Genomic DNA, 26230 nt, shown 5'->3' on the forward strand with positions numbered 1-26230 from the left:
GGCACCAGTAACATCTCCATTGTGATACTTGTTACTGTTTTTGGTATCAAATATGCCATGGGTAGCTTGCCAGGCCTTGCCGTGCGGGCAGAATGCTCTCGGTAGTTTGCCAGGCTCTCCGAGAGGGATGGGGGAATCGAACCCAGGTTGGCCGCATGCCAGGCAAAAGCCCTACCTCCTGTGCTATCGCTCCAGCTTGTAGTATTTGTTAAATAACTGTATATTTGAATGCTGTATAGTTTCACGTATAAGTCGATTGACATCGTGATTGTTATGCATCATGTAGATGGGGGGAAGGAGGGCAGGAAAGTCCACACAGCACGTGTGAGGGGAGCACGGGAAGGACAGGAGTCCCGCAGAGTGTGGCTGCCCCACAGTGGAGTCAAAGGGAAGCCCGCACAGACGCAGACAACGTTTGGTTCTTCTGCAGCAGGGAAGCAAGCGGCTGCAACAGCCCTCAAGATGCTGATGAGCACCCAGTGATCGGACAGTGAGCGCGGAGGGTCGGGGAGAAGCCAGCAGCCCAGGAGCAACAGGAGGCGCTCACGTAGGGGGTGTCTTGGAAGACAGTCACGAGGTGGACGAAGGTCCAGTGGGCCAGGGAGCCCGTGTAAGCCAGAAGGGAAGGGCCAGGTGACGTTGGGGTTCCACACGAACTGGTGACGGTCACAATCAAAGTTTACCTTCCTGTTTTAAATTTGGATTAGGGACGTTTCAAACATGCACAAAAGCAGAGAATGCACCAATACGGCGTGTCTTAGGCAGAGCCATACCGCCCCATGTGCCCCAGTAGGTCCCGCGGATGTTGAAAGGAGGATGAGGGGGGAAATCATGGAAATGCAGGCGGAGGCACAGGCCAAAACAGTAGACCAAAGGGCCACAGGCCGGAGACAGGGTTGAAGAACACTAAGTAATGAATCCCTTAGAACTTTGTTTTCATGATTACCAATACTTTCCCAGTTCATTTATTTTAATAAACACAAACACTTGTAGGTAGGGATGAGAGAGGCTTACATTAAAGTAAATATTAGCTCTCATATTATTCTCCTGTAAATACTTCAATAGATATCATTCTAATTGCGGGCGTGCGCACGTGTGTGTGTGTGTGTGTGTGTGTGTGTGTGTGTGTGTGTGTGTGTGGCATAGGAGCTAGGACCCAGGGCCTCATCCCTGCAAAGCATGCACTCAGAGGATGCACTGAGCTATGATGTCCCTGGACACAGTTCAGATTCTTTTTTTTTTTCTGTTTGGGTCACACCCAGCAATGCTCAGGGATTACTCCTGGCTCTTCACTCAGGAATCACTTCTGGCAGTGCTCAGGGGACCATATGGGATGTCAGGGATTGAACTCAGGTCGGTCGCATGCAAGGCAAACGCCATACCTGCTGAACTATCACTCCGGCTCCTGCAGTTTAGATTCTTGACTCAAGAATAGTTCACTAGCCTAAGAGTTTTGGTAAAGTATGATAAAAAATGAGATAGGTCTCATTCCCCTGACCCTGAGAGAGCCTCCAATTGTTGGGAAAGACGAGTAAGGAGAGGCTGCTAAAATCGCAGGGCTGAGTATAATAGAGGTGTTCCTGGTGTCCGCTTGAGAAAATCGACGAACAACGGGATGACAGTGATACAGTGATAAGAGTGATGATAAAAATAATAATTACTAAGTATTGTTTCCTAAATGCCAGATCTTTTTGCATATGATTTTATTTGTTGCTTCAAAAATATTATGAGGTCAATGTGAGCATTCCCGTTTTATAAGTGAGGAATATGAGGTTTTACACATTTTTCACATTTTACCCAGATCCCCCATTTTCCAGTAGCTAGCTGGTCACACCCAGAAACTGCCCTTGGCGCCGTGTAATCCCATCAATGACCAACATCCAAGAGACTATAAAACCAAGATCTCTTGCCCCACGCCCCCCACCCCCCGCACCTGACTGTCTTCACTGGGGCCCCTCAGAGCAGGTGGGTTGAGTTCTCTCCCTGCCCTGAGCAGAGCCCCAGCAGCCGAAGACCTCAGAACCCAGCCAGAGCCATGCTCAAGGCCACTCTCCACACGTTCGGATGAGCCTCACACATGAAGGTACCAGCAGAGGAACCCAGGTGTGCAGGACCTGGGGCTGAGATCTCCAAGCCTGCTTGGATTGGGACTGGACCTCTTCAGCCCAGATTTCCCATTTTCCAGTAGCTAGGCGGTCACACACAGGGACTGCCCTGGCCATGTAATCCCATCACCGGCCAACATCCAGAGACTATAAAACCAAGCTCCTGGATGTCTTATAGCCTACTTCTCCCTATTGGAGAACCTGGCAAGCTACCGAGAGTTTCCTGCCCACATGGGAGAGCCTGGCAAGCTCCCATGGTGTATTCATATGCCAAAACAATGATGGGTCTCATTCCCCTGACCCTGAAAGAGCCTGTAATGTGGCACTATTGGGAAATACGAGAGGCTGCTAAAATCTCAGGGCTAGGATGAATGGAGATGTTACTGGGCCCGATCGAGCAAACTGAGAATCAATTGGATGGTAGTGATAGTGATAGTGATAGCCTCAAATCACTTGGCTGGCAAAAGGGAGTTGCTAGACATTAAACCTCAGTCATCCTGTTAGCAGCATCTTCTTGCTGAACTTTGGACCGTTTGAAGTTTAAGACAATCAAGTTTAATTCTCCTCAACTTTCAAGTTTAATACAGTTGGGATTAAAAGGACAGAAATTTTGTGAGAACACCGGATGGTTTTTATTACACCTCCTAGCAGCATAGTTCCGGGTAAGGTTAGAGTAATAGCTAGAGGGCCGGAGAGTGGGTGGTTAGGGCTTTGTATGCGGCCTCTAGTGCTGACCCTGGTTCAGTCCCTGGCACTGCATTATGGTTCCCTAAGCACTAGTAGGAGTCACTGCTGAGCACTGAGCCAGGATAGCCTCCAAGAACTGCCTGGGGTGTCTCCAAATACTAAGTCATGAAATACGCAGACACACGCACTTACAGTCATCCATCAGGAGAATGGCTGTGGCTACAGTGTGTGTCGTGACCGTCAGTGTGTGTGTCTGCACACATTAAGTAACGACCTCGTGCCAGGTGAGTGGAAGGGAGCAGGGGAACGGCATCACTGAGCCTCACAGAGCTGGGGTTCTGCAGGAGGGTCATCTCCTGGGGCACGCAGGTCAGAGGTCAGCTTCAGTGGAGATGCCAGGAAGTGTGATGCCACGGGGAGAGCCTGGCCTCAGGGAAGAGAGTGAGAAGCAGTGTGGGGTCCAGGGGACAGAACAAGAAGGACCAGAACAGAAACGGGCTGTGGGGGCGGGGCATCCTGGAAGAGCAAAGCGGAAAGTGGAAGAAAGGCGAACAGGACCGAACGGTTTCTCCAAAGGCACAGCGTCATGGGCATCTGAGCACTGGGCAGATCTGGGCAGTGACCTGCGTCCACGCTCCTGCACATGCGGTCACTGGGCGAGTGCCAGGCGGGAAGTTGCTGCCTGTGCTGGGTCCAGAAAAGGAGCAGACCCCGCTCTGAAGTGTGCCTCACATCTCAAACTCAGACTCCACAGAAGGACACCGCCCAGCAGACAGTCGTGCGGTTTCTCGGAAACCATCCCTCCCCACAGCCGTCGGCCGAAGTGCTGAGTTCCAGAGGGCGGGCGCCGCAGGATGTGCTGGTCCTGCTTCTCCTGCCTTCCCTGCTCAAGGCCTGTCAACGCTTCATGGGAATGGGCACCTTCCCCGGTCTTCCCAGAGTCTGGAGGCCACAGGCAGACTTCAGTGTGGAGGACTTACCGTTTGCTGCTTTCGCCTCAAGATTCCTTTAGAAAAAGAAGGAAGTTTGGGGCCGAATCACGTTTCGTGATTACCTGATCCAGCTGCCTGAGCTCTTTCTTCATCAAACATCTCCCAGATTCCCAAGACTGGGGACTGGAATGGACCTTCCCAGGAGCTCTTCTTTGTGGACTTGATTCTTTATTTCGGGATTCCTCCCAGTGGGTCCAGACAGCCGGCTGCAGCAGTTGCTCAGAAACTGGATTAGTGCTCATCTAAAGGATGTGTTATTTATTTTTATTGTCATGTGTCTTCACCTTAGTTGTGGGTAAATGTCTTCCATGGCTCTCTGGGGTGTCAGACATTTCTCTGGCCTGGCAGGTGAGCCAGGGAGGACGGGGTTTGTCAGTGCCTCCAGCTGATGGCACTCGGGCACCAGGCCGCTCCAGAGAGGGGAGAGCACAGACAGTGGCTGAGCACTCAGGGTCCGCCCGGCAGGACCTGAGGCCAGTCGGCCCGCGCAGATGATGTCATTCTGCAACCCGCTGCCACGGTGACCAGGCAGCCAGTCTCTCAGATAAAGGACCCGTTGTCCAGCCCCAGAAACTCATTTTCCACCTGGCAGCCAGAGTGAGCACTTTGAGAAGCAAACCTGAAAGCGGCATCCTGGCCGGGCCTGACCTCTCACCCCCGCTCATGCAGCGCTTCCCAGGGCCTTGAAGATAAGGTTTAAACCCATTTCAGAATGGACTGGAGCGATAGCACAGCGGGTAGGGCGTTTGCCTTGCACGCGGCCACCCCAGGTTTGATTCCTCCATCCCTCTCAGAGAGCCCTGCAAGCTACCGAGAGTATCCTGCCCGCATGGCAGAGCCTGGCAAGCTCCCCGTGGTGTATTCGATAACAAGTCTCATAATAAGATGTTACTGGTGCCCGATCGAGCAAATCAATGAACAACGGAATGACAGAGCTACAGTGCTCCCCACTCCAGGCACGCTGCGCCCCGTGTTCTGTCTTTCCCTTTCACCCAGTGGCCCAAGCTTCACACTTGCCCGACCCAGAGTTTTTCCCTCCCCTCCACCAGGCGGCCCCCTAATCACTTCCCGTCTCCCTTGGCTGGAAGTTATCCACATAGCCAGAAGGACCTAGAGAATCCTCACCAAACCTGCGCTTTTTCGTGGTATTTGTCATACCTGTAAGTTTGTACTGGAGCATTTGATGGCCTGGTTCTCCAACAGACTAGAGCTTGGGGGGGGGGGGGGCGGGGGGAGCTATTCCCAGATTTCCTTTGCGATTTTTTCCACTACCCGGAAGCTTTTCCTAATTGGCAGCTGGATTTACATTTCTGCTGAAAACCTTACCAACCAACCACGTGTAAAAAGTTGAGACATTTTCCAATGAATCTTGTAGTTTGTTTTTTTTTTTAGTATTTGTCCATATTCCTTTTTTTTTTTTGAATCACCATGTTGAAAGTTACAAAGCTTTCAGGCTTAAGTCTTAGTTACATAATGCTCGAACACCCATCCCTCCACCAGTGCATGTATTCCACCACCAAGAACCACAGTAAACCTCCCACCCACCCACCCCCGCCCCCCCAGCCCCCCACCCCGCCTATGTAGTTGGTAAATTTCACTTTACTTTCTCTTTACTTTGATTACATACAAACAAAGAAACTCACTATTATTGTTTGGAGTTTCCCCCCCCCCAGAGTCGGACCTGCTGGAAAAGAAGCATTTGATAATTTGTTTTCCATTGCTGAGAATGAGGAGATATGAGGTCATGTGGCCACAGTAGCGGCCGTGAGGTTCTAGATTTCTGTATTTTAGTATTTTAAGTATTCTAGTCTGCTTAGAGAGGGTGGAAGGCAAAACCCTGCAGCATAAAATTCAGATGGTGCTCTAGGCTTTGGCTATTCCTGGCTGTCCTCGGCAGCCACGGCGTCGCAACTGCATCTCTGCCAAAGCGCCAACGTCAGCTGCAGCGAGGGACCCAGCAGCTGTTCCTCGGCGTGCCAGTTGCCACCTCCGAACAGAGTGGCTCCTATGAAGTTATAACAAGTTTATTCTGTGCGAAAAACAGAACCCAAAAGGAAATCAACAACTGCTGGTGCCGATGCCAAATGCAAAGAGCAGATGAAGTAATCTAGTACTTCCGCCTTTAGGGGGGAGGTCGTCTTTGTGCCTGTGAAATCTGAAGGTTAATAGTAGTTAACGTCCGGAAACTCTGCCTGTGGGGACATTCTGCGTCGGGGATTACGTGTTTCGTAGGTAGCACTGTAGCACTGTCGTCCCCGTTGTTCATCAGTTTGCTTGAGCGGGCACCAGTAACATCTCCATTGTAAGACTTGTTACTGTTTTTGGCATGTCAAATATGGCATGGGTAGCTTGTCAGGCTCTGCCATGTGGGCAGGATACTCTCGGCAGCACGCTGGGCTCTCTGAGAGGGATGGGGGAATCAATCGAACCTGGGTCGGCCGCGAGCAAGACCAACGCCCTACCCGCTGTGCTATGGCTCCGCCCTTTCCTCTTAAGTGATCTGTCAGTATCTTCCTGCTGCAGGTGAAGAAACAGACTCCCAGAGCAGGTTCAGTCATTTACCCAAAGTCACAGAGCTGTTGATGGCAGAACAGCTTCTCAGCCCTGAGTATGACATACTCCGGAGCCCGAATTCTTAAATCTCCTTAACCACTTCTTTCAGAATTCTGCAACACGTCCGTGGCAGTTAACAAGGGAGTTCTGTAATCACTGGCTAATAAAATAGTTTTCTCTTAGTCTAATATTTTGGGTTTGAATTAGTACTTTGAGGGGGGCTCTCAAGCAGTGCTCACATCCTTGCCACAACTGTGAATCTTCTTTCTTGAAATTCTGTTCAACCACTGAGTTCAGGTCAAGTAGAGGTGTAAGGGGTTTATTAGAGAATGAAAATAAATATTTCTATTTAAAAAACAATTCCAAACAATTGGTTCTTTAATAACTCAACTGAGTCTTGGGAAAGATTCATTGGAAAAGGTCTCAACTTTTTACATGTCCTTGATTGGTAAGGTTTTCAGCAAGAAATGTAAATTCAGTTGCCAATTAAGAAAGAATATTTACTGTCACCTCTAATGGTTGGGGTGGGTTTTTTTTCCGCCAAAAATTTTAAATCTACCAGAAGGTCTTTTTAGTGGTTTTCTCAATGTGTAACAGATCCTACTTGGTATATCATCTCTTCATGTTTAATTATAAGGATTTGAATTTGTAGCACCAATTAATCAGTAATTAGATAGTACTGTACCAAAAGAAATTAAACAGAGATAAAAATAAAAACACAACTCTGCACAAGGCCATATTATCTGGTAACATTTCATGTAGCATAGTAAAATATTCCCTGAGAGACGAGCTAACTAGGTCATTAGCAAGACATTCTTTTGACATTTTCGCTCTTGTTAGCGACCCCCACTGCTAATAGGAAACATAAAGGTAACCCAAACACAGAAATACTCCGCTTGTGCTGTCTATTCCTCTCTTAACTCTTCATCTGCTTCGTGACACTCAGTAGTTATTTTGAACTGCAGCAGGAATGTCGGCAATGCAAAACAGATGCAGATTTTGCAATACTTTCTCTATTGACATTTATATTTTAAAAAACACATAAATCAGCATTGAGTTGATTATTAGAGAACTCTAAAACAAAATACTTACCTTAGACATGAGGGGAAAAAAAAGAGTCAAAGCAGATAGAGGAAGAAAAAGCAAAGATCCATCAAATCAAAACCGGAGAGGAAAGTAGTGAGAGAGCTAGCAAGCATGCTCAGGGACCCGGGCAGTGGGCAAGGGGCCCCTCTCCCTACAAAGACCATGCCCTTGCCTTGCTCCAGGACCTCAGCCCTCCCCTCCCCTCAGTTTGTTCTTGGCAGGGGTTGGGGGGGCACAGTGGAAAGGCATTTGGGGTCACACCTGCCTGTGCTCTAGACTTCCTCCTGGCTCTGCTCAGAGATCACGCCAAGCATGGCTTGGGGGACCATATTTGACGCCAGAGACTGAATTTGGGTCAGCCACTTGCAAGACAAGTGCCCTACCCACTGAACTATCTCTCGGGCTCTTCTCCTGTTCTTAGCACTTTTGTTCATGAGAGCAAACAAAGGGACGGACAGTGGGAGAGAGAAGTCAGGAACTTCTCTAATCCAGGCTTGGCAGGGGTGATAGAACAGCTGGCTCAGGTGTGCCCCCACCTGTGTGGAGTGATGCTGACAGCTGGACTCTAGGACACATGACAGATTAGCCTCGGGGTCTACTTAGCCCTCTCCATAGGAAGTCTTTCTTTCCCCCCAATTATTCCTTCCCCGGGTGGCCGTGGCTACATTAATCTGAGCCAAGGCAACCCTCAGAACTACCTGGACATTCTTCCCACAGTGATGCTGCAAGTGGCTGCATTCCTATAAAAGGAAATTGGCATCACCTTGACTCCCTTGTGCAAGCACAGCATAAATGGTGGGCGCTGTCAGGTTTGTAAGTGGTCTGCCAACTGATTTCCCCCCTTCGTATGGGAAATTGTCCCAAAACTCTCTGAAGAGTTCATTTATGTACTCTTGCTTTCCAACAGTATTTGTAATTGCTAGGCTTTGGATTGAACGTTTTGTGGAGAAAGATCGTAAGGTGCATTGGGAAGAAGTATGAAAGATTTCCAAGATTCCCACCTTCGGAGTGTCTTTGATTTGTGTTTGTTTTTGCTTTTTGCTTTTTGGGCCACACCTGGCGATGCACAGGGGTTACTCCTGGCTCTGCATTCAGGAATTACTCCTGGCGGTGCTCGGGGGACCATATGGGATGCTGGGAATCGAACCCAGGTTTGGTTTGCCGTGTGCAAGGCAAATACCCTCACAGTCGTGCTATCGCTCAAACGTTGCGTGATTAGCTTCATACTGAACATTTAGGAGTCCAATTGTAATCATAGTTGTAATTTAGGATAAAATTAATTGAGAACTCCCACCCCATGCTAAGGAAATATTTTATTTTTCTTCTCCCACTATGTTATGAAGTGATGCTTGAAGTTTCTATCTCTAAGAGTCCATTGCTTTTAAAAATAGCACAGCACACCTGTGGGTGATAGCCATGCTGCTCCGTGATGATTCATTTATCAGTATGGCTTATTAATCCTCGATGGTGCTGCTTCAGTTGTCCCCTAATTTGAAAATGTTCATCTCTCAGAAGGCAATCCAATTTATCTTGTATTGGTATATGACAGAGCTTTTTTGCCTCTCCATACTAATTTCCTTAAGCACTGTAGCACTGTTGTCCCGTTGCTCATCCATTTGCTCGTGCAGGCACCAGTAACGTCTCCATTGTGAGACTTGTTGTTACTGTTTTTGGCATATCCAGTACACCCCGGGTAGCTTGCCAGGCTCTGCCATGAAGGCGGGAGACTCTCCGTAGCTTGCCGGGCTCTCCGAGAGGGGCGGAGGAATCGAACTTGGGTCAGCCGAGTGCAAAGCAAATGCCCTACCCGCTGTGGTGTTGCTCCAGTTTCCTTAGTGAAAAGGGGGGGGAAGCTTTAAAAAGCTGCCTCGGTTCACAGTGATCGTTAGCTTACGGGCCTTCAGTCAGAGTTAACTGGCCAGAATTAATGAGCCGGAGCCACGCCTGGTCTCGGTGGTTACCAGTCGCTCTTGGCCTGAACAACACGGCAGCTGCTCCGACCCCACCTTCCTCTGACGGGGTGCATGCGGGCAGAGTCTCGAATTAAAGCACCCCTGACGCATGTCTCCTCCAGTCTCCACCTGAGGAGATGGCTCGAGTCAATGCTCAGGCCAAACCCCGGGAGACTTCGGTGTCATTCTGTTGGTCCTTCTCCCACGCCCACGGTGTCACCCGGACCTCTCAGCACCCGCCGCTTCCCCTCCGTAAACCAGGCCACCGGCTCCTCTCCCCTGGGCCAGCCCTTCTCTCCCCACCGCCTTTGCTGCTCCACTTCCGCCCTGTTGCCACCTCTGTGCCATTCTCCTTAGGCCTTCTCGGGTCATTCGTTTTTTAGAGATTTTTCTTTCCAGTGCTTGGAATTAAACCCAGCGTCTCACCTAGGCAAGTCTCACACATGGGCTATGCCACCAAGCCACGTGCCTCACCTGGAAATAGATATATATTTAATATTTATTTAATAATATTTATTTAATTTATTAATTTACATTTAATATTTATTTATTTATCATATTTAATGTGTTGGTATTAATTAATAAATTGATTTATTTATTAATTTATATTTAATGTTTATTGATTCCTGTTTGACTTATTGATTTATTGGTATTAATTAATAAATTAATTAATTTATTAATTTCTATTTAATATTTATTTAATATAAATATATATTCAGTTCTGCACCAGACCTGCTGGTACTCAGGGCTACCCCTAGCCCTGTACTCAGGTTCCAGTCGTGGCAGCACTCAGGGGATCATTTGGGACCGGGGATTGACCCTGGAGCCCCCACACGCGAGGCTCGCGCCCAGCCCACTGAGCTATCTTTCCAGCCTCAGTGCCTTTGAGTTTTCAAATGTGAGTGAAATCGTGCCACTGGGATTGCTTGAGGCCTTCCAGCAACTTCTCATTTGACTCAGGTCAAGACTGCGGCACGTGGACGGCCCTGCACTGCTCTCCCGTCTCACCACAGGGCCATCCCCCAGGGACCCCGAAGTTACTCCCGGGACCTGCCTTTGCACGGCTGTCTCCGAGTTCACTCTCCTCTTCACAACTAAAGACCTAGAGCGATAGCACAGCAGGTAGGGCATTTGCCTTGCACGCGACCGACATGGGTTTGATTCCCAGCATCCCATATGGTCCCCCGAGCACTCCCAGGAGTGCAGAGCCAGGAGTAATCCCTGTGCATTGCTGGGTGTGAAGAGGAAAAGAAAAAAAAAAAAGACCTACTCAAGCCCTGCAGAGCACCTGTCACTCTCATAAATTATCCAGGTCTTTTTCTTCGTGTACTTGTTTCTCCCCCACCAGCCTAGTCCACTGTTCTCTGTACGTTATCAGTGTCTAGGGCAGAGCTCATTACTTTACTCTCAATAAACATGTATTAGCCCATTGTCCAATCAATGAATTTTTCCCCTTGCAGTGCATGTGACTTGAGGATCACTTAACCTCGGCTGCCTCATTGCTGTAGTTCTGGTAACAAAACTTTGGTTTTTCTGTGTCTAGGTCAGAGGAATAGATGTGTTTCATAACAGCTGCTACCTAATGTGCCCCATCATAGCTAAGAGAGCACTGTTAACAATCTCCCTCCCTGTTTTGCAGGAAATCTTCAGAGGAACTGGACATGGACAAGGTGACCGCAGCAATGGTACTCACCAGTCTGTCCACCAGCCCTTTAGTTCGAAGCCCTCCAGTACGCCCGAATGGTAAGCCTGGGCCGGGGCAGAGCACTTTCTTCAAGGCATCACATTCCCCTCAAATGAAACAGCAGCTAATCCTTCCCCACGAGCAGTCAGCAAACGGAAGTGTGGAACAGATGAAGGCCGTCTCTCAGCACCGAGAGACTGTTCTGATCTTATTATCTCATTAATACATACATACGTACATCATATATACATACATACATACAGCTCAACACCCGTTGAGTTCTATCACCTTTCTAGAACAAATTTTTGTAGGACTTCCTTTTACCCAGAAGAATAAAGATTGTCAGTGAAGTTATTTTCTCTGTAATTCTGGCTTGGGAGAGGCCGTTGAATCAAAGAACTCTTAAGATTAACTAATTCATTCAGTGTATTTTTTAAGTACCACACTGTCAGGTTGGAATCTATCACTTAAAAAGCGTCCATGTTCCCAGGTAGTAAGTGCTTTGAGAGGGGGAAAGAAGGCTAGCATTTATTGACTGCTTATTAAGTCTCAAGTACCAGGCTTACTTTACCACATGTGATTGTCAAAAGCTAAGAGATGTTATCACTGTTTTAGAAATGAGTAAACTGAGGCATATGAGAACTTGCAAATAGGCAGAGCTGAGATTCTTCTATTTTATATCTCACTAAGTCCCGCTTTGCTTTCTTCATCATAACGTAGCATTGACTTATACAATTCAATATGATAAAGCAGGAGAACAGCAAGAGATGACTTTGAAGAGACCACCAGGAGTTTTATCACAAGAGGACATTTGTGTCTGGCTCAGGACGCAGACATTAATCTCAGACTATAGGAGGGTTTCCAAGGTGATGAAGCACTCAAAAATTAGAATTGGGCTTACAGGCACAAATGAAATAGAAGCAAAACAAAAGCGTGTGTGTGCCCTGAACCTTGGTGTTCATGGTAGAGCATAACAGAGAAACTTGAAGAAGTAGAATCAGTTGGAAGTAGAATCAACAGAACTGGGTAGTGGCCAAGCTGATATAGAAAAGAAGGAATGGCAGGGGGCGAGGGGGGTCCTGAAGCAGTAGCACAGCGGCTAGGGTGTTTGCCTTGCACCCAGCCAACCTGGTCAGTCCCCACCATCTTATGGTCCCCTGGGCACTGCCAGGAGTAATTCCTGAGTGCAGAGCCAGAACTAACCCATGAGCTTCACCAGGTGTGAACCAAAAATCCAAAAGAAAAAAAGAAGAAAAGAAAAGGAGGGGTAGGATTAACTTCCAGGCAGTTGATACATTCCAGCAAGAAGACCCATTCATAAGACAGTAAGAAGCGCAGAATAGATATTGTTGACTTTTTGAGGTAAGAGATGAGTTTGTTGAAAGTAATAGGTTCAACAACACCCAAAAGGAGAGAGAGAGAACAAAAGGGAATGCTCCACCACAGTGGGGAGGGACGAGGAGGGGGAGAGAGGGTGGGGATGGTGGCAGGGATACTGGGATTATTGGTGGTGGAAAATGGGCACTATGGAGGGATAGGTACTCAATCATTGTGCGACTAGAACATAAGCACAAAAGTTTATAACTCACCGTAACCCACTAATAATAAAATATAAAAAATTTTTAAAAAGAAAGTAATAGATTCAATTTGAAGCTTCTTTAATGAACCGTAGTACCTGTGTCTAGTAGATAGGAACTTTTGTTTGTTTGTTTGTTTTTGGGTCATATCCGACAGTGCTAAGGGCTCACTCCTGTCTCTGCACAGAGGACCCTAATGGAGTGGTAGGGATTGAAACTGAGTTGGCTGCATGCCAGGCAAACTTCCTACCCTCTGTACTATCTATTACTCCAGCCCCTAGACAGAATCATGTAAGGCGCAGTATCTGTGGAGATTTGGGGTGATTCCTGGGAGAGAAATTTGGGCTGATACGAGAATTGGAAAGTACTGTTTTAAACTATGGAACTATACAAGCTCCTTCTGAGAGAGTTGTGTAGAAGAGGAGAGTGAATAGAATATGACTAAGGGCGGGGGAGGGGGGGTGATGCTTCTCAGATGTGCAGGAAAGAATTCAGGAAGCACCCAAAGGGTGAGTAGTATAGTAAAGGAGCCTGTGTTTTCATGGACGCCAAAGCATGTTTTATGGAGAGACAACTGATGTTTCAGAAGGTCGGTTATGAAAAGGACTGAATTCCACATCACAGAGCACACTGGTGGTTTTAGCAAGATCATTCCCGGTGGATTGAGCACCCACGGTAGGAAGCCAGGTCCACTTCTCTGGAATAAAGTGCAAAGACACCAGTAAGTTTCAAGTTGGTTGAAAATTAGCAGACTGGGAAAAGAAATCTCTCAGAAGTCAACCCAGGGGCTAGAGCAATAGTATAGCAGGGAGGGCGTTTGCATGTATCTGAGCTGGGTTGAATCCCCAGTACCCCATTCGTTCCCCTGAGCACCGCCAGGAGTAACTCCTGAGTGCAGAGCCAGGAGGAACCCCTGAGCATAGCCGGGTGTGACCCAAAAAAGAAAAAAAAAATAGTCAACCTAATGTGTTTTGAGATTAAGCTGTGGGTCACAGAGAATTTGGTTGTGGGCATAAGGAGTTACAACTAAGTGCTGAAATCTAAAATGCACTCAAAGCCAATTTTAAGTAGGAACAATCCTGAAGATGCTGATATCTAAATCAGTCCCATGAATGAGCAGTGACTTCCACCCCATCCGACCACAACCAAACTGATGCCACGTCGTTCTTTAGAACAGATACGATACTCCATACTTGAGCCTGCCCGTTCGATTTGAAGGGCTCTTGGCAAACAGATACCCTCATTCTCCATTTGGAAATACGATTAAAACCCTACTGAAGCCTCCCCCAAGCACTATTTTCAGTAAAAAGAATTGCAGAAATTCATGGAATTCACCGAGGAGAGTATGCTTCAATATAATCATTATTTTATGTTAAGATTCTTTTTCATTACTGAGAATATTTTTAATGTTCCTTTGTATTAAAGGCATAGAATCAAAGCCTTTGCTCTTTTGATGCAAACTTTCATTAACGTAGCTATTACAGAAGATTTCAGTAGTCATCATGAGTTTAAACATCACCTAGGAATTCCCATTGTCTGGTATTTCAGACTTAGTGCACGACAAAAAAACAAAGTTTCAAATGATTTTTGGTAATGAATGCACTTTGTTCTGAGACCACTGTATCACTGTCATCCCGTTGCTCATCGATTTGTTCAAGCGGGCACCAGTTATGTCTCTCATTGAGAGAATTATCGTTACTGTTTTTGGCATATCCAATACACAGGAGTAGCGTGCCAGGCTCTGCCACTCGGGCTCGATACTCTCAGTAGCTTGCCGGGCCCTCCGAGAGGGTCGGAGGAATCGAACATGGGTTGGCCTCGTGAAACGCCCAACTGCTGTGCTATCGCTCCACCCTTGTTCTGAGATATAAAGATTTTTATCCTCAGTTATAGTGTGTGAAGGAGATTCGGGGAGTTTGTTATGATTCCTCGCCACTGCTGACAAGAATCCTTTTGTCAGGATGTGGGACTGCAATAGCGCCTGTCTGTGTTTTTGGCAAATCCTTATTTAAGAGATTATATTCTATAATAATATTATGAATTAGTTTGGAACTTTTTCTGAAAATTTTCACTTCTATCACATTGTCCTTCTGATTAGTTATCAACGAGAAATTGTCACTCAGAAATAAGAAAATTGACTTTTGGCCTTGGCACAAAATAATGCATCCACACTATAATAATAGTTGGCCCTCAAAATAAATTCAGTTCTTCAGATTTAACATGATTACACATCTAGCACCATGAACTTATTTTATTTTACAAGTGCATGCTGCAGGATATTTATAAGACTCCTGGGTCTGCCAAGTGAGTTTGTCACACCAGGTAACATTACCTGAGGCCTTTTAGTAGGCACCTCTTGAAGTTCTGCTCTATTTAATGAAGCTTTCTTATTTCTAATAGGCTACTCAGGGCTGGTGAGTACATCAGTCTCTTTGTAGACTGCAGGGGGTGAAATGCTAATTTGGTTTTGTTGATGCTAGCAAGGTGTGAGCCTGCATAAATGACCATTTGATTCCGTTAGAGCCTCACTCTAATGAGATGGGTAAGTTAGTTCTGTTCTTTCAACTCAAAACTTCACTTCTCACTGAACTTTTCACTTGACATAGTTGAAAACGCTAGAAGTCTGTAATTAGCGGAAGGTAGTCAAGAAAATTTTCCATAATGCTCTTCTAATGTTTGTCTTCACTTCATTACTAATTATATGAATGATAGCAACATGTTTTTAATGAGGTATTTGGGGATTTTTACCTCTTGTAGTTAAAATACAGTTCTAACATATTCAACATGCACATAAATATGAAGAAGAAATTATCCCCCCTCCAAAAAATAGAATTTGTGAAAATGCTAATTATGATAGGGCATCTTGAACAGTAAAGCAGATCCTAGGAGAGTAAAAGAAGCCCTTGAAGACATTCGTACCGGGCGACCCCTGCATTTGCAAACACTTCGCCGTAGTTTTGCCCACAGATGGAAAGGTAAAATGCAGCACCGTCTTACCACTAATTATTACCAATAAACTCTTCTCTGATCTCATTCTTTATGGGAAACAAAGAAAGAGGCTCACAATAATGGCGGGAACTGAAGACCGACTGGTAGACAAGGGTTTGGGCCCAGGGCTCCCAGAGTGTGGACTGGTCAGATTGCCGGTCACTTCCCTTGTCCATACTTGAGTTTCTTATCGATAAAGGGGACATGGCAGTCCTTCTGAGAGGCAGTTGTTTTGAGGATTCATAAGCTTGTCTGAGTGGGTTTTATGAGGATATAAAACACTCACCAAACGTTAAGCACTACTATTTGCAAAAATAATAAAATACTATTATTTGCAGTATGGAAAATGACTTTAGGAAACTCTCCAGAAATTACTATTTCTTTTAAAGGCTCTTAAATCCTAGCCTAACGTTGTCTACAAATGTGTGCCAAGAATCACAGTCCTGTGAGAAAAGACTTTTTAAAAGTTCAAATGTGGGCCAGAGAAATCATTCAGAAGGTCAATAAAGTGCTAGCCTTGTGGTGGCCGACCCAGTTTCAATTCCCAGTACCACATATGGCTTCTCCAAACCCTGCCAGGAGAGATTCCTGAGCCCAGAGCAAGGAGTGAGCCCAAGAACAAACCAAAACTTTTTAATTTTTTTTTAAAAGAAAAGTTGAGGGACTGGAGCGATAGCACAGCGGGTAGGGCATTTGCCTTGCACGCGGCCGACCCAGGTTCTAATCCCAGCATCCCATATGGTCCCCTGAGCACCGCCAGGGGTAATTCCTGAGTGAAGAGCCAGGAGTAACCCCTGTGCATCACCAAGTGTGACCCAAAAACAAAAAAAAAAGAAAAGTTGAAATAAGGAAAGAGGGAGTCCAAGGTGGAAATGCTTGTGGGGTGGAATGGCAGCTTGGAAGAATGCTGGCAGTTACTTCCCCCCAAGAAATACTGCCGTTCCCGGAGGATCACTCGTGGTTTGGAAGCCTGCCTCATGAGCTGGAGAAGGCAGCTGGGATAGAGGTGGGATCACTGAGTCAACGATGGTTGGAGGGTTCCCTCGGGATGGGAGATGTGTGCTGAAAGCAGATAAAGGACCAAATGTGATACCTCTCAGTGTCTGTATTGCAAACCATAGTGCCCCAAAGTAGAGAGAGGTGCCTGCCACAGAGGCAGGGGGTGGGGTGGAGTGGGGGTGGCGGGTGGGATACTGGGGACATTGGTGGTGGAGAATGTGCACTGGTGGAGGGATGGGTGTTCGGATCATTGTACGGCTGAAACTCAATCCTGAAAGTTTTGTAACTATTTCATGATGATTCAATAAAAAAGTAAAACTAGGGGCTGGAGTGATAGCACAACGGGTAGGGCAATTGCCTTGCACGCAGCCGATTTGGGTTCGATTCCCAGCATCCCATATGGTCCCCTGAACACCGCCAGGGGTAATTCCTGAGTGCAGAGCCAGGAGTAACCCCTGTGCATGCTGGATGTGACCCAAAAAGCAAAATAAATAAATAAATAAATAAATAAATAAATAAATAAGTAAAACTAGATTTTAAAAAAATAATAAAGAAAAAAATACTGCTGTTGGTAGAGAGCGCCCCAAACTTAGTCGGACCATCACTTCTAATCCCCAAGATCTTCCTAAGGAACTTGAGTTGCAAAGTTGGGGGCGGGGACCCCAAACCTGTTTGAAGAACCTGTCATCCGGTAGTTAAAATCACCAAATATGGATTAAACCCTAATGCGACTCTTTTTTTTTTTGGAGGTATAAATAGTTTTTAAAATTGCACAAGTTGGGCTGGAGAGACAGTGCAGGGGGGAGGGCGTTTCCCTCGCACACGGCCCGCCTGGGGCATCCCCTGTAGTCCCCCGAGCACCATCAGGAGGAGTTCCTGAGTGCAGAGCCAGGAGTAACCCCCGAGCATCGTCCGGTGTGACCCAAAAATAAATAAATAAATAAATAAATAGATGCACAGGCGGCTGGGGCACGTTAGTGGCGGGGCGGCGGGAGTTTGCAGGGGGGCGAGCCGGGGTCCCGGGTCCCCCTCCGCCCTTGGCTGACGCCGTGTGTGTTTGTGTGTCCGCGCAGAGGGCCTGAGCGGCTCGTGGAAGGAGGGCGGCGGCGTCCCGTCCAGCAGCAGCAGCAGCGGCTACTGGAGCTGGAGCGCGCCCAGCGACCAGTCGAACCCGTCCACGCCGTCGCCGCCGCTGTCGGCCGACAGCTTCAAGCCCTTCCGCAGCCCCGCGCCGCCCGACGACGGCATCGACGAGGCCGACGCCAGCAACCTGCTCTTCGACGAGCCCATCCCCAGGAAGAGAAAGGTGGGTGGGCCCCTCGACCCCGCGGGCTGGCGGGCGGGCGGGGACCAGTGCCTCCCGCCCCCGGCCCGGAGGAACCTGTGCGGAAGGGAAAGGGTGGGGGAGCTTGTTCTCAGAAAACCGGGTTGCAAGATGATGATGTCAGATGCATTTATAAATACGTCATGGGTATAAATATAGAGGCCGGTTTTCTTTTTTGTTATAATTATTTTATAAAGTAGTTCACGATATTGGATTACGTTTAATATTCCAACACCAATCCCGCCACCATATTTCGGGTATTTCCATCCCGAACCCCAGTCCCTGCCCAAAAGCAGAACCGAAATAATATGTTTTGTATTGTTTGTTATGAAAAGCCACTGAAAATGCTACCCAAAAAAAAGGTGTCCTTGGACTGGAGCGATAGCACAGAGGGTAGGGCGTTTGCCTTGCCCGCGGCTGACCCGGGTTCAGATCCCAGTGGTGGTGGTTGAGTTCTGGGGGATTTTGGCTGCCAGGGTGGGTCCCTTGGGGCGGGGAGGGCTCTCACCTGTCCCCACTCTGGGGCACCCCGAGTGAAATAGCCGATATGCCGATTTTTGTGTACCTTTACTTACCCAAAATTAGTTTTTTCTACCATTCAACGTGGAAAGGAATTTCCATTTATTAATAAGTGTGTAAAATTAGCTGTATCGTTATCACACTTTCCTTCCATCTCACTGCAGGCCCGTATGTACTGTTTTCCCTCCTTACTATGGGGGGATGGAGGGCCACACATTGAACTGTCTCTGGGACCCCCGGGAACTGTCTCTGTGCTTCTGTCTTAAGGCTTAGAAAACCCCACTCTGTCATCCAAACCCAGATCTCCCTGAGCCCACAGCACATACTCTTTTCATTCTCTTCATGGATGTTTAAATCCTGTTCAGTGACTTTTCCAGAAGCGTTTCTAATTCATAGACTAGAGCAATACCTCCATAAGTCGGTCAGGAGAGGTTGTAGCATTATTTTTGTCAGTCACCACTTCGATAGGTAACATAGCAGGAAGACCTTCTCCTTCCATGTTCGTACTTGAGAGGCTGGAGCGATAGCACAGCGGGTAGGGCCTTGCACTCGGTCGACCCGGATTCGATTCCCAGCATCCCATATGGTTCCCTGAGCACCGCCAGGGGTAATTCCTGAGTGCAGAGCCAGGAGTGACCCCTATGCATCGCCGGGTGTGACCCAAAAAGCAATAAAAAAAAAAAATACATGTCCATACTTGAATTATCAGTGACTATTTCGAAGCAAAACTACAAGAAGTGCAATACAGCGTCTTCCTTCCATCGAGGAAGACCGAGAGCTGGCACGGGTCCAGCCCCATCTCTGCGAGCGTCCCTCCCTCACCACCTGTCCTTTCGCCCAGGCGGATGACTTAGCGCTGTCTCTACCCAGAGTGCGGGGATGTGTGTCCTCCCCCGTCCATCACAGAGGCAGTGCCCCGAAGCGTGGCTGTTTCACACGCCAGTCCGTCGGGGGAGGTGGTTACCCCAGAGACGCCGCCATACTCTCCATGGCACCTCATGTCCTGTGGTCTCCAGCACTGGGAGAGAGGTCGGTGCGACCCTGCCGCAGGACAGCCCCGTGCATGGGAAGCCTCGCTCCCTTTCTCTCCGCGCTTAGCTGGGCGTGGCCCAGCAGTGTGTGGCGAGGGCACACGTGCCAGAGAAGCACCCCGCACCTTCACGGGAAACTGCCCTGAAAGCACATCACAGCCGCACACAGTCTGCGACAGAGCTGTGGACCCACAGGGCACACTCCAACGTCACCCAGTGAGATGTTGTGGTTCAGCCTGGCAAGCTCCCTGTGGCGGATTCGATATGCCAAAAACAGTCACAAGTCTCACAATGGAGACGTTACTGGTGCCCGCTCGAGCAAATTGATGAGCAATGGGAGGACAGTGCTACAGTTGTATGTAAGGTTTACAGGTTTCAACTAATTCAGGGAACAATCAAGCCACCAGAGAGGGGAAGATGTTTCTTTACAAAGCGCCATTTATTTGACATGCACTCAGACCCATTCTGCAGGGCACAGGGTAGGGGTGAATGAATGAATGAATGAATGGATGGATGGATGAATAAGAGCTCTGCTTATCCTGCCTTCTTTGTGCCTTCATCCATATAGTAGGGAAACAGCTTTTCAAACATCTTTCTTAGAAAAACTGTGAACATTAAATATGACTAGATAGAAAAGGGCTTATAAATCCCCAAATTCCATGTACTGTAATGTAGCAGTAATGGAATGCGCAATCAGTAACCCTGAAAAAAAAAAAAAAAAAAAAAGGAGGCAGCAGCCCGTAACAGATTATGGAGCAGTGAACTGCGTCACCCTTCCCATTGTGAAAGCTATCTTATCTCTTCCCCACACACCAGACACCTCGTTTTTATCTCTTAGGATGATTCATTGTCCACTTGCATAAAGAGGAAGAGTATGACATGCGTTACTTAGGTGAGGGTTTATGCCTTGTTTTCAGTGATATTGGAGAGAGGCCGGAGAGGTAGAACAGTGGGTCGGGCACTTGCCTTGGTCTTACCTTCTCTACCGAGGTTCGATCCTTGGCACCACAAGCCCTGCTAGAAGTGATCCTGAGCACAGAGCCAAAAGTAGGCCCTGAGCACTGCTGGGTATGGCAAGGAATAAATAAATAAAATACAATAATAGGGAAGAAATATTTGCTGAGGTTACCGCTACATATTTCATTGCTACTTACCAGATGCTTATAAAGGCGACATTTCACTTATTCTTCACACACACACACACATACACACACACACACACACACACACACACAAAATACCAACCATGTTCTCATTCCCATTTTGCAGAAAACAAACACCGAGGTTATGTAATTTTCACAAGGTCACGTGCCTTACAATTTAGCAGAGATAAAATCAGCTCTGCAAAGGAAATTCTTGGGCAAATTCATTTTGAGGATCCACATTTCCCCCCACCCAGAGAGAAGAACAACACGGAGAGGAAACACCCAGAGAGAGCTGGAGCCCGCATTCCGGGTCAGGGAGGCAGGGGACCGGGCAGAGATGGAGAGCAGGCTTCCCGCTCAAGAGAACCTTCAGGCAGACTGCAAGGAGAGAAACGAAAGTTTTTCCCCAGGGTCTAGATATCAGCTGACCAACTGCTGAGAGCCCACTTCTAGCAGGATTTTTTCCTCTGGGATTTCAAACAAACTGGCAGCTTCTGTGATCAGAGGAAACTGTAGCAGCGTGAGCCAGAGAGGGAGATGCAGTTCCTGACTTGACCACAAGGTGAGGCAGTGACCTTAAATACTGCATTGGAGGGAGAAGTCTTTGGGAAGGCAGGAGTTAACCATCAGTGCCAGAAGTCAAGAAAATATAGATGTGGGGCTGGAGCGATAGCATAGTAGGTAGTGTGTTTGCCTTGCACGCGGCCAACCCGGGTTCAAATCCCAGCATCCCATATGGTCTCCTGAGCACCGCCAGGAGTAATTCCTGAGTGCAGAGCCAGGAGTAACCCCTGTGCATCGCCAGGTGTAACCCAAAAAGAAAAAAAAAAATCTAGATGTGCTGATCATTAATGTGCTTTTTGCCACATGAGACTCCTGATTCAGACTCGGGATATGTCTCTCTTCTAACAGGATTAAACATTTCAGACTCTAAACCGAACACCCCAACTGAAATACTGATGTGACCCGAAGCCCTCTCCGAGCCTCAGTTAGGCCATTCCTGAAGCTGGGTGATGGCGGTAACACACGGGAGGGGTGTTGCGCAGATTATGTGAGCAGCTGCTGGTAATCGCTCGCTCGTATTGAACTTTCTTTACCTGGTTGTCAGCCTGACTGAATGAAAACTTGGAGAAGTTGTGTGAGAAGAGGAGGGCTTGTCTCTGGACCCATGCGTGACCCTGCTTTGACCCTATCCACACAGCTCAGCACAACCCTGGGCCCCTCGGCCCCCTCGCATTCATTTAGGGTTGTTGATAGAAGCCAGTTTATGATGAAGGGAGGGGTGAGTGCCAACAGTAGTGGCAGCAGTAGGGGGGCGGCCAGCCAGTGAAACCTGGCTGTGGACTTGAACGTCAGAGCGATCACTGCCTTTCAGCCTTCCCCATTTGCAGTTCTCTTGCAAGCGTCTTGATCGTGGACTCACAGTTTTACCTGTGGGCTGGGGAGAAACATTGAGCTGGGGGGGCGGGGTGGGGGTTGAGAAAGCATGCCGAGTTAACAGAAGGTGCCTTCGCTGTACGGTAGTAAACAATGAATTAATCATTGCTCCGCTCTGCGTCTTCCATCTTCCCGAGCTGAAAAGTAATGAATCACTTTAAGCTGTGAATGACTGCTCTGGGAAGAAAACAAACGCAGACCGTCCTCACGACTGAGCGCGCTGCCAGTCTGCACGCTGACTTCATCCCTAACCCTCTAATTTGGAGCCTTCTGCGAGGGGAACGGCTGCTCCAGAAATAGACCCATCTGGAAGCCGCCGGGAGGGAGGTGCTAAGAAAAGCAGCGCGGGGTCACGCCGTGTGGATTTCAGGGAGATGACACAGCATTGCCCGACAGAGCAGGGGAGTCTTTCCTCCGGGATCTGGCCCCCCGGGGGGACCAGGTCAAAAAGAGGGAGGTCCAGGGCTGGAGTGACCGCACAGCAGGTAGGGCGCTTGCCTTGCACGTGGCCCACCCAGGCTCGATCCCCGACACCCCATTTGGTCCCCTAAGGCCTGCCAGGAGGGATCCCTGAGCACAGGAGCAAACCCCGAGCACTGCCGCTGTGGCAGTAGAAACACGTGGGGTTCAGACAGTTAAGTGACAGAACTTTAGAAAAATCCGCCATGTCGTCTCAAGGACCCGAGGCTGAAAGAACCCAAGGCTAAAAGAGCTAAAAGAACTTCAAAAATCATCTACCTGGAGCTCAGCCTTTCCAATTTCTTTTATTTATTTTATTTATTTTATTGAATCACCATGTGGAAAGTTACAAAGTTCTCAGGCTTATGTCTCAGTTATACAATGCTCAAACACCCATCCCTTCACTAGTGCCCATATTCCACCACCAAAAAAAAAAAAAATACACCTCCCACCCCGCCACCCCCACCCCCACCTGCATAACTGATAAAATTCACTTCATTTTCTCTTTACCTTGATTACATTCCATATTTCAACCCAAAACTCACTATTGTTGTTGGGGTTTCAACACAGAACTCACTATTCTTCCTGGAGTTTATCCCCTCAAAATACGGCCCTATTGACAAGGAAACATTTGATAATTAGTTCTCCACTAATGAGAATGAAGAGGTATTAGGTCTTAAAATTTAAAATTTAAGTGTTTAAAATTTAAAATTTCTGTGTTTTAGTAATTAAGTACATGGAGATTTAAGTGGGAAATTTCATCATTTCCCTTCCTGGGTCAACATAAAGCAAAAGCTTAGTTCACAGTCTGGGGACATGGCTGCGAGCACTTGCTGGGTTCAGAAGTAATCTAGCTGGCTCTGGATCTTGGTCGTTCAGCAGCAGAGCGGCCGTGCAAATGCATGGCCACCCGGTTCGAATCTCAGCAGAGCGCGAGCCGGAGCCGGTACCAGCCCCAGCCCGAGACTGCCCAAGCGTCCCGCTGTTTCAAGTTCAAAACACACTTTTTTTTCCCCGGCACCACCAAGTTCATACCTGTTAAAACGTCCATAAGATGGCGTTTGCCACACCGCTTACCCCCAGAGGGAAGAAAATCCAAGGAGGAAGGATATTTACCTACCCCCTTAGCCGACATGGGGCAAAAGCTTAATTCACAGTCTGGGGACATGTCAGCCATTCCAAGTTCGAGGGCGGATGGTCAGGTCTAGAGCTGGCTGTGCAGATGTCTCCCAAGATGAGTTGCACTTCTTGAGCCCATTGAACATCATGTCCACACACCCACTAAGAATTCTTAAAACTCCAAGAGTGCTTTTGTTTTCACAACAGTCCTGCCAAGTCAACTTTCTTTACGTGTAATTTCCACCCAGCTAAGTGAGCCTGTCTTAAGTGTGTAGCTTCATAAGTTCTGCCTGTTTTCACCCAGGTAACCACCAAGGCCATCAAAGTTGGCCTTTGTAGTGTAGCTGTCAGAGTCCCAGGCAGCAACCCCCGGTCCGACTTCTGTTCCCTTAGATTAATTTTGCCTGCTGAGGAACCACAGGCAGGTGGGGTCCCTGGTGCAGCCTTTTTGTGAAAATGACCAACTGGGGGCAGTCGGAACTGTCAGTCATGCTTGTGGGAGTGTAAAACACTTTGAAAAAGAGTTTGGCAGTTTCTCATACTGTTAAACATATACCTACCAGATAATGCAGCAGTTTTCCAATTCACGCTACCTTAGAGATAAGGGAAAAGGTTGACCCAAACACATCTCAGAGATAAATGCTCATCGCACTTTCGTTCATTACCACCTAGACTGGAAACAGTCCAAATGCCCGTCAGCAGGTAGGTGAATAAACAAATTATGGCATGTTCCTACAATTGAGTACTATGCCACAATAAAGAGGGAGGGACTATTAATCACTGGAATAGGGGTGAATTTCCAAAGTGTGTAAACAGTGAAGAGACCGGTGACAGAAGAATATAGTCTGTATTACTCTGTTTACCAAAAAATAAAATTGTTATTCTTTATTTTATCAACCCTGTGTCTTGGGTGGAAAATACTTAATGCATTTCTTTTATATATTTGAAATTATGCATTGTTTTGCATCATCTTGGCATGCCTTGCAGATACCCAGCAACGCATCTGTTTCCGTTTTTTTGTTTTATAAAAAAAGCCCCAGAGTGCTGAGGTAACACCTGTAAGGCTTCTCTCCCAAAAAGGAAAAAAGGAATTACAGTGACAGCCCCGCGGGTAAGGTGCTTTCCTTGCACATGGCTAACCCAGACTTGATCTTCAGCACCAGAGTATGGGCCTCGAGACCTGACCAGGACTGATTCCTGAGTCCAGAGCCAGGAGTAAGCCCTGAGCGTCACTGGGTGTGGTCCTAAGTCAACAATAAAAAGCAATTTATGGAGCGATAGCACAGCGGGTAAGGCATTTGCCTTGCACGCGGCCGACCCGGGTTCTAATCCCAGCGTCCCATATGGTCCCCTGAGCACCGCCAGGGGTGATTCCTGAGTGAAGAGCCAGGAGTAACCCCTGTGCATCGCCGGTGTGACCCAAAAACCAAAAAAAAAAAAAAAAGCAATTTATTTATTTTTTTAAAGGAAAGAACTAAAACCCCTGCAGCATCTAAACAGTGACTTTCCAGATACATCCACTCGCTTATCAGCCTCCCACACCTGTGCAGAGTCCGGGTGAGCTCCTGATCCTGCCGGGGGGAGACACTCCGGGGAGCAGGGTAAGAACGGTACAATGTGGAGCTTCGGCTGCAGTAACAATTGGCCCTTCTCCTTCCCTTCTGGACCTTGGCATCTCTGGGGAAACTTGGATATGTGAGTGCCCCCCCAGCACATGCATACACACACACACACACACACACACAACATGCATACACAACACACACATCAACACACCATACACACATACACACACAACACACACAGCATGCACACCACACACACACATATACACAACACATACACACACAACATGCATATACAACACACACATACACACACAACACACACAGTATGCACACCACACACACATATACACAACACATACGCACACAACATGCATACACAACACACACGTCAACACACCATACACACATACACACACAACACACACAGCATGCATGCCACACAGACATATACACAACACATACGCACACAACATGCATACACAACACACACATATACACACCACACACACATACACACACACACACACACGTGCACAGACATACACCAATCACTACCTGAAGATCTTTTTGGTAGTCAGAAAAGGCAGCAATAACAGACTGCTTTATGGTGAGCTGTTCAGTAATGTTCCCATACTTTCTAGAATATGATTTTTAGGTAGACTGTTATAATGTTTTAATATATAATGTTATATAGCACTGTCATCCTTTTGTTCATCGATTTGCTCGAGCGGGCACCAGTAATGTCTCCATTGTGAGACTTGTTATTACTGTTTTTGGCATACCAAATACACCACAGGTAGCTTGCCAGGCTCTGCCATGCGGGTGGGATACTCTCGGTAGCTTGCCAGGCTTTCCGAGAGGGATGGAGGAATCGAACCCGGGTTGGCTGCGTGCAAGGCAAACACCCTACCTGCTGTGCTATCGCTCCAGCCCTTAATGTTATATAACACTTCAAAATTCAAACTTTTTTTCCACCCTGAGAACTAAAGGTGACCTTCAGTGGTC

General features: G+C 47.5%; 1 protein-coding gene across 1 annotated transcript in view; it reads left to right on the forward strand.

The window, feature by feature from the left end:
- ZNF704 (zinc finger protein 704) overlaps positions 1-26230 on the forward strand; it is a 214449-nt gene that overhangs the window by 152748 nt on the left and 35471 nt on the right. The window contains exons 3-4 of the mRNA XM_055124927.1: positions 11015-11118; positions 17697-17929. Coding sequence (XP_054980902.1) covers positions 11015-11118; positions 17697-17929 — 337 coding nt within the window. The remainder of the gene's footprint in view (positions 1-11014; positions 11119-17696; positions 17930-26230) is intronic.

Source organism: Sorex araneus, chromosome 2 (genome assembly GCF_027595985.1).
Source record: "Sorex araneus isolate mSorAra2 chromosome 2, mSorAra2.pri, whole genome shotgun sequence".
Taxonomy (NCBI): domain Eukaryota; kingdom Metazoa; phylum Chordata; class Mammalia; order Eulipotyphla; family Soricidae; genus Sorex; species Sorex araneus.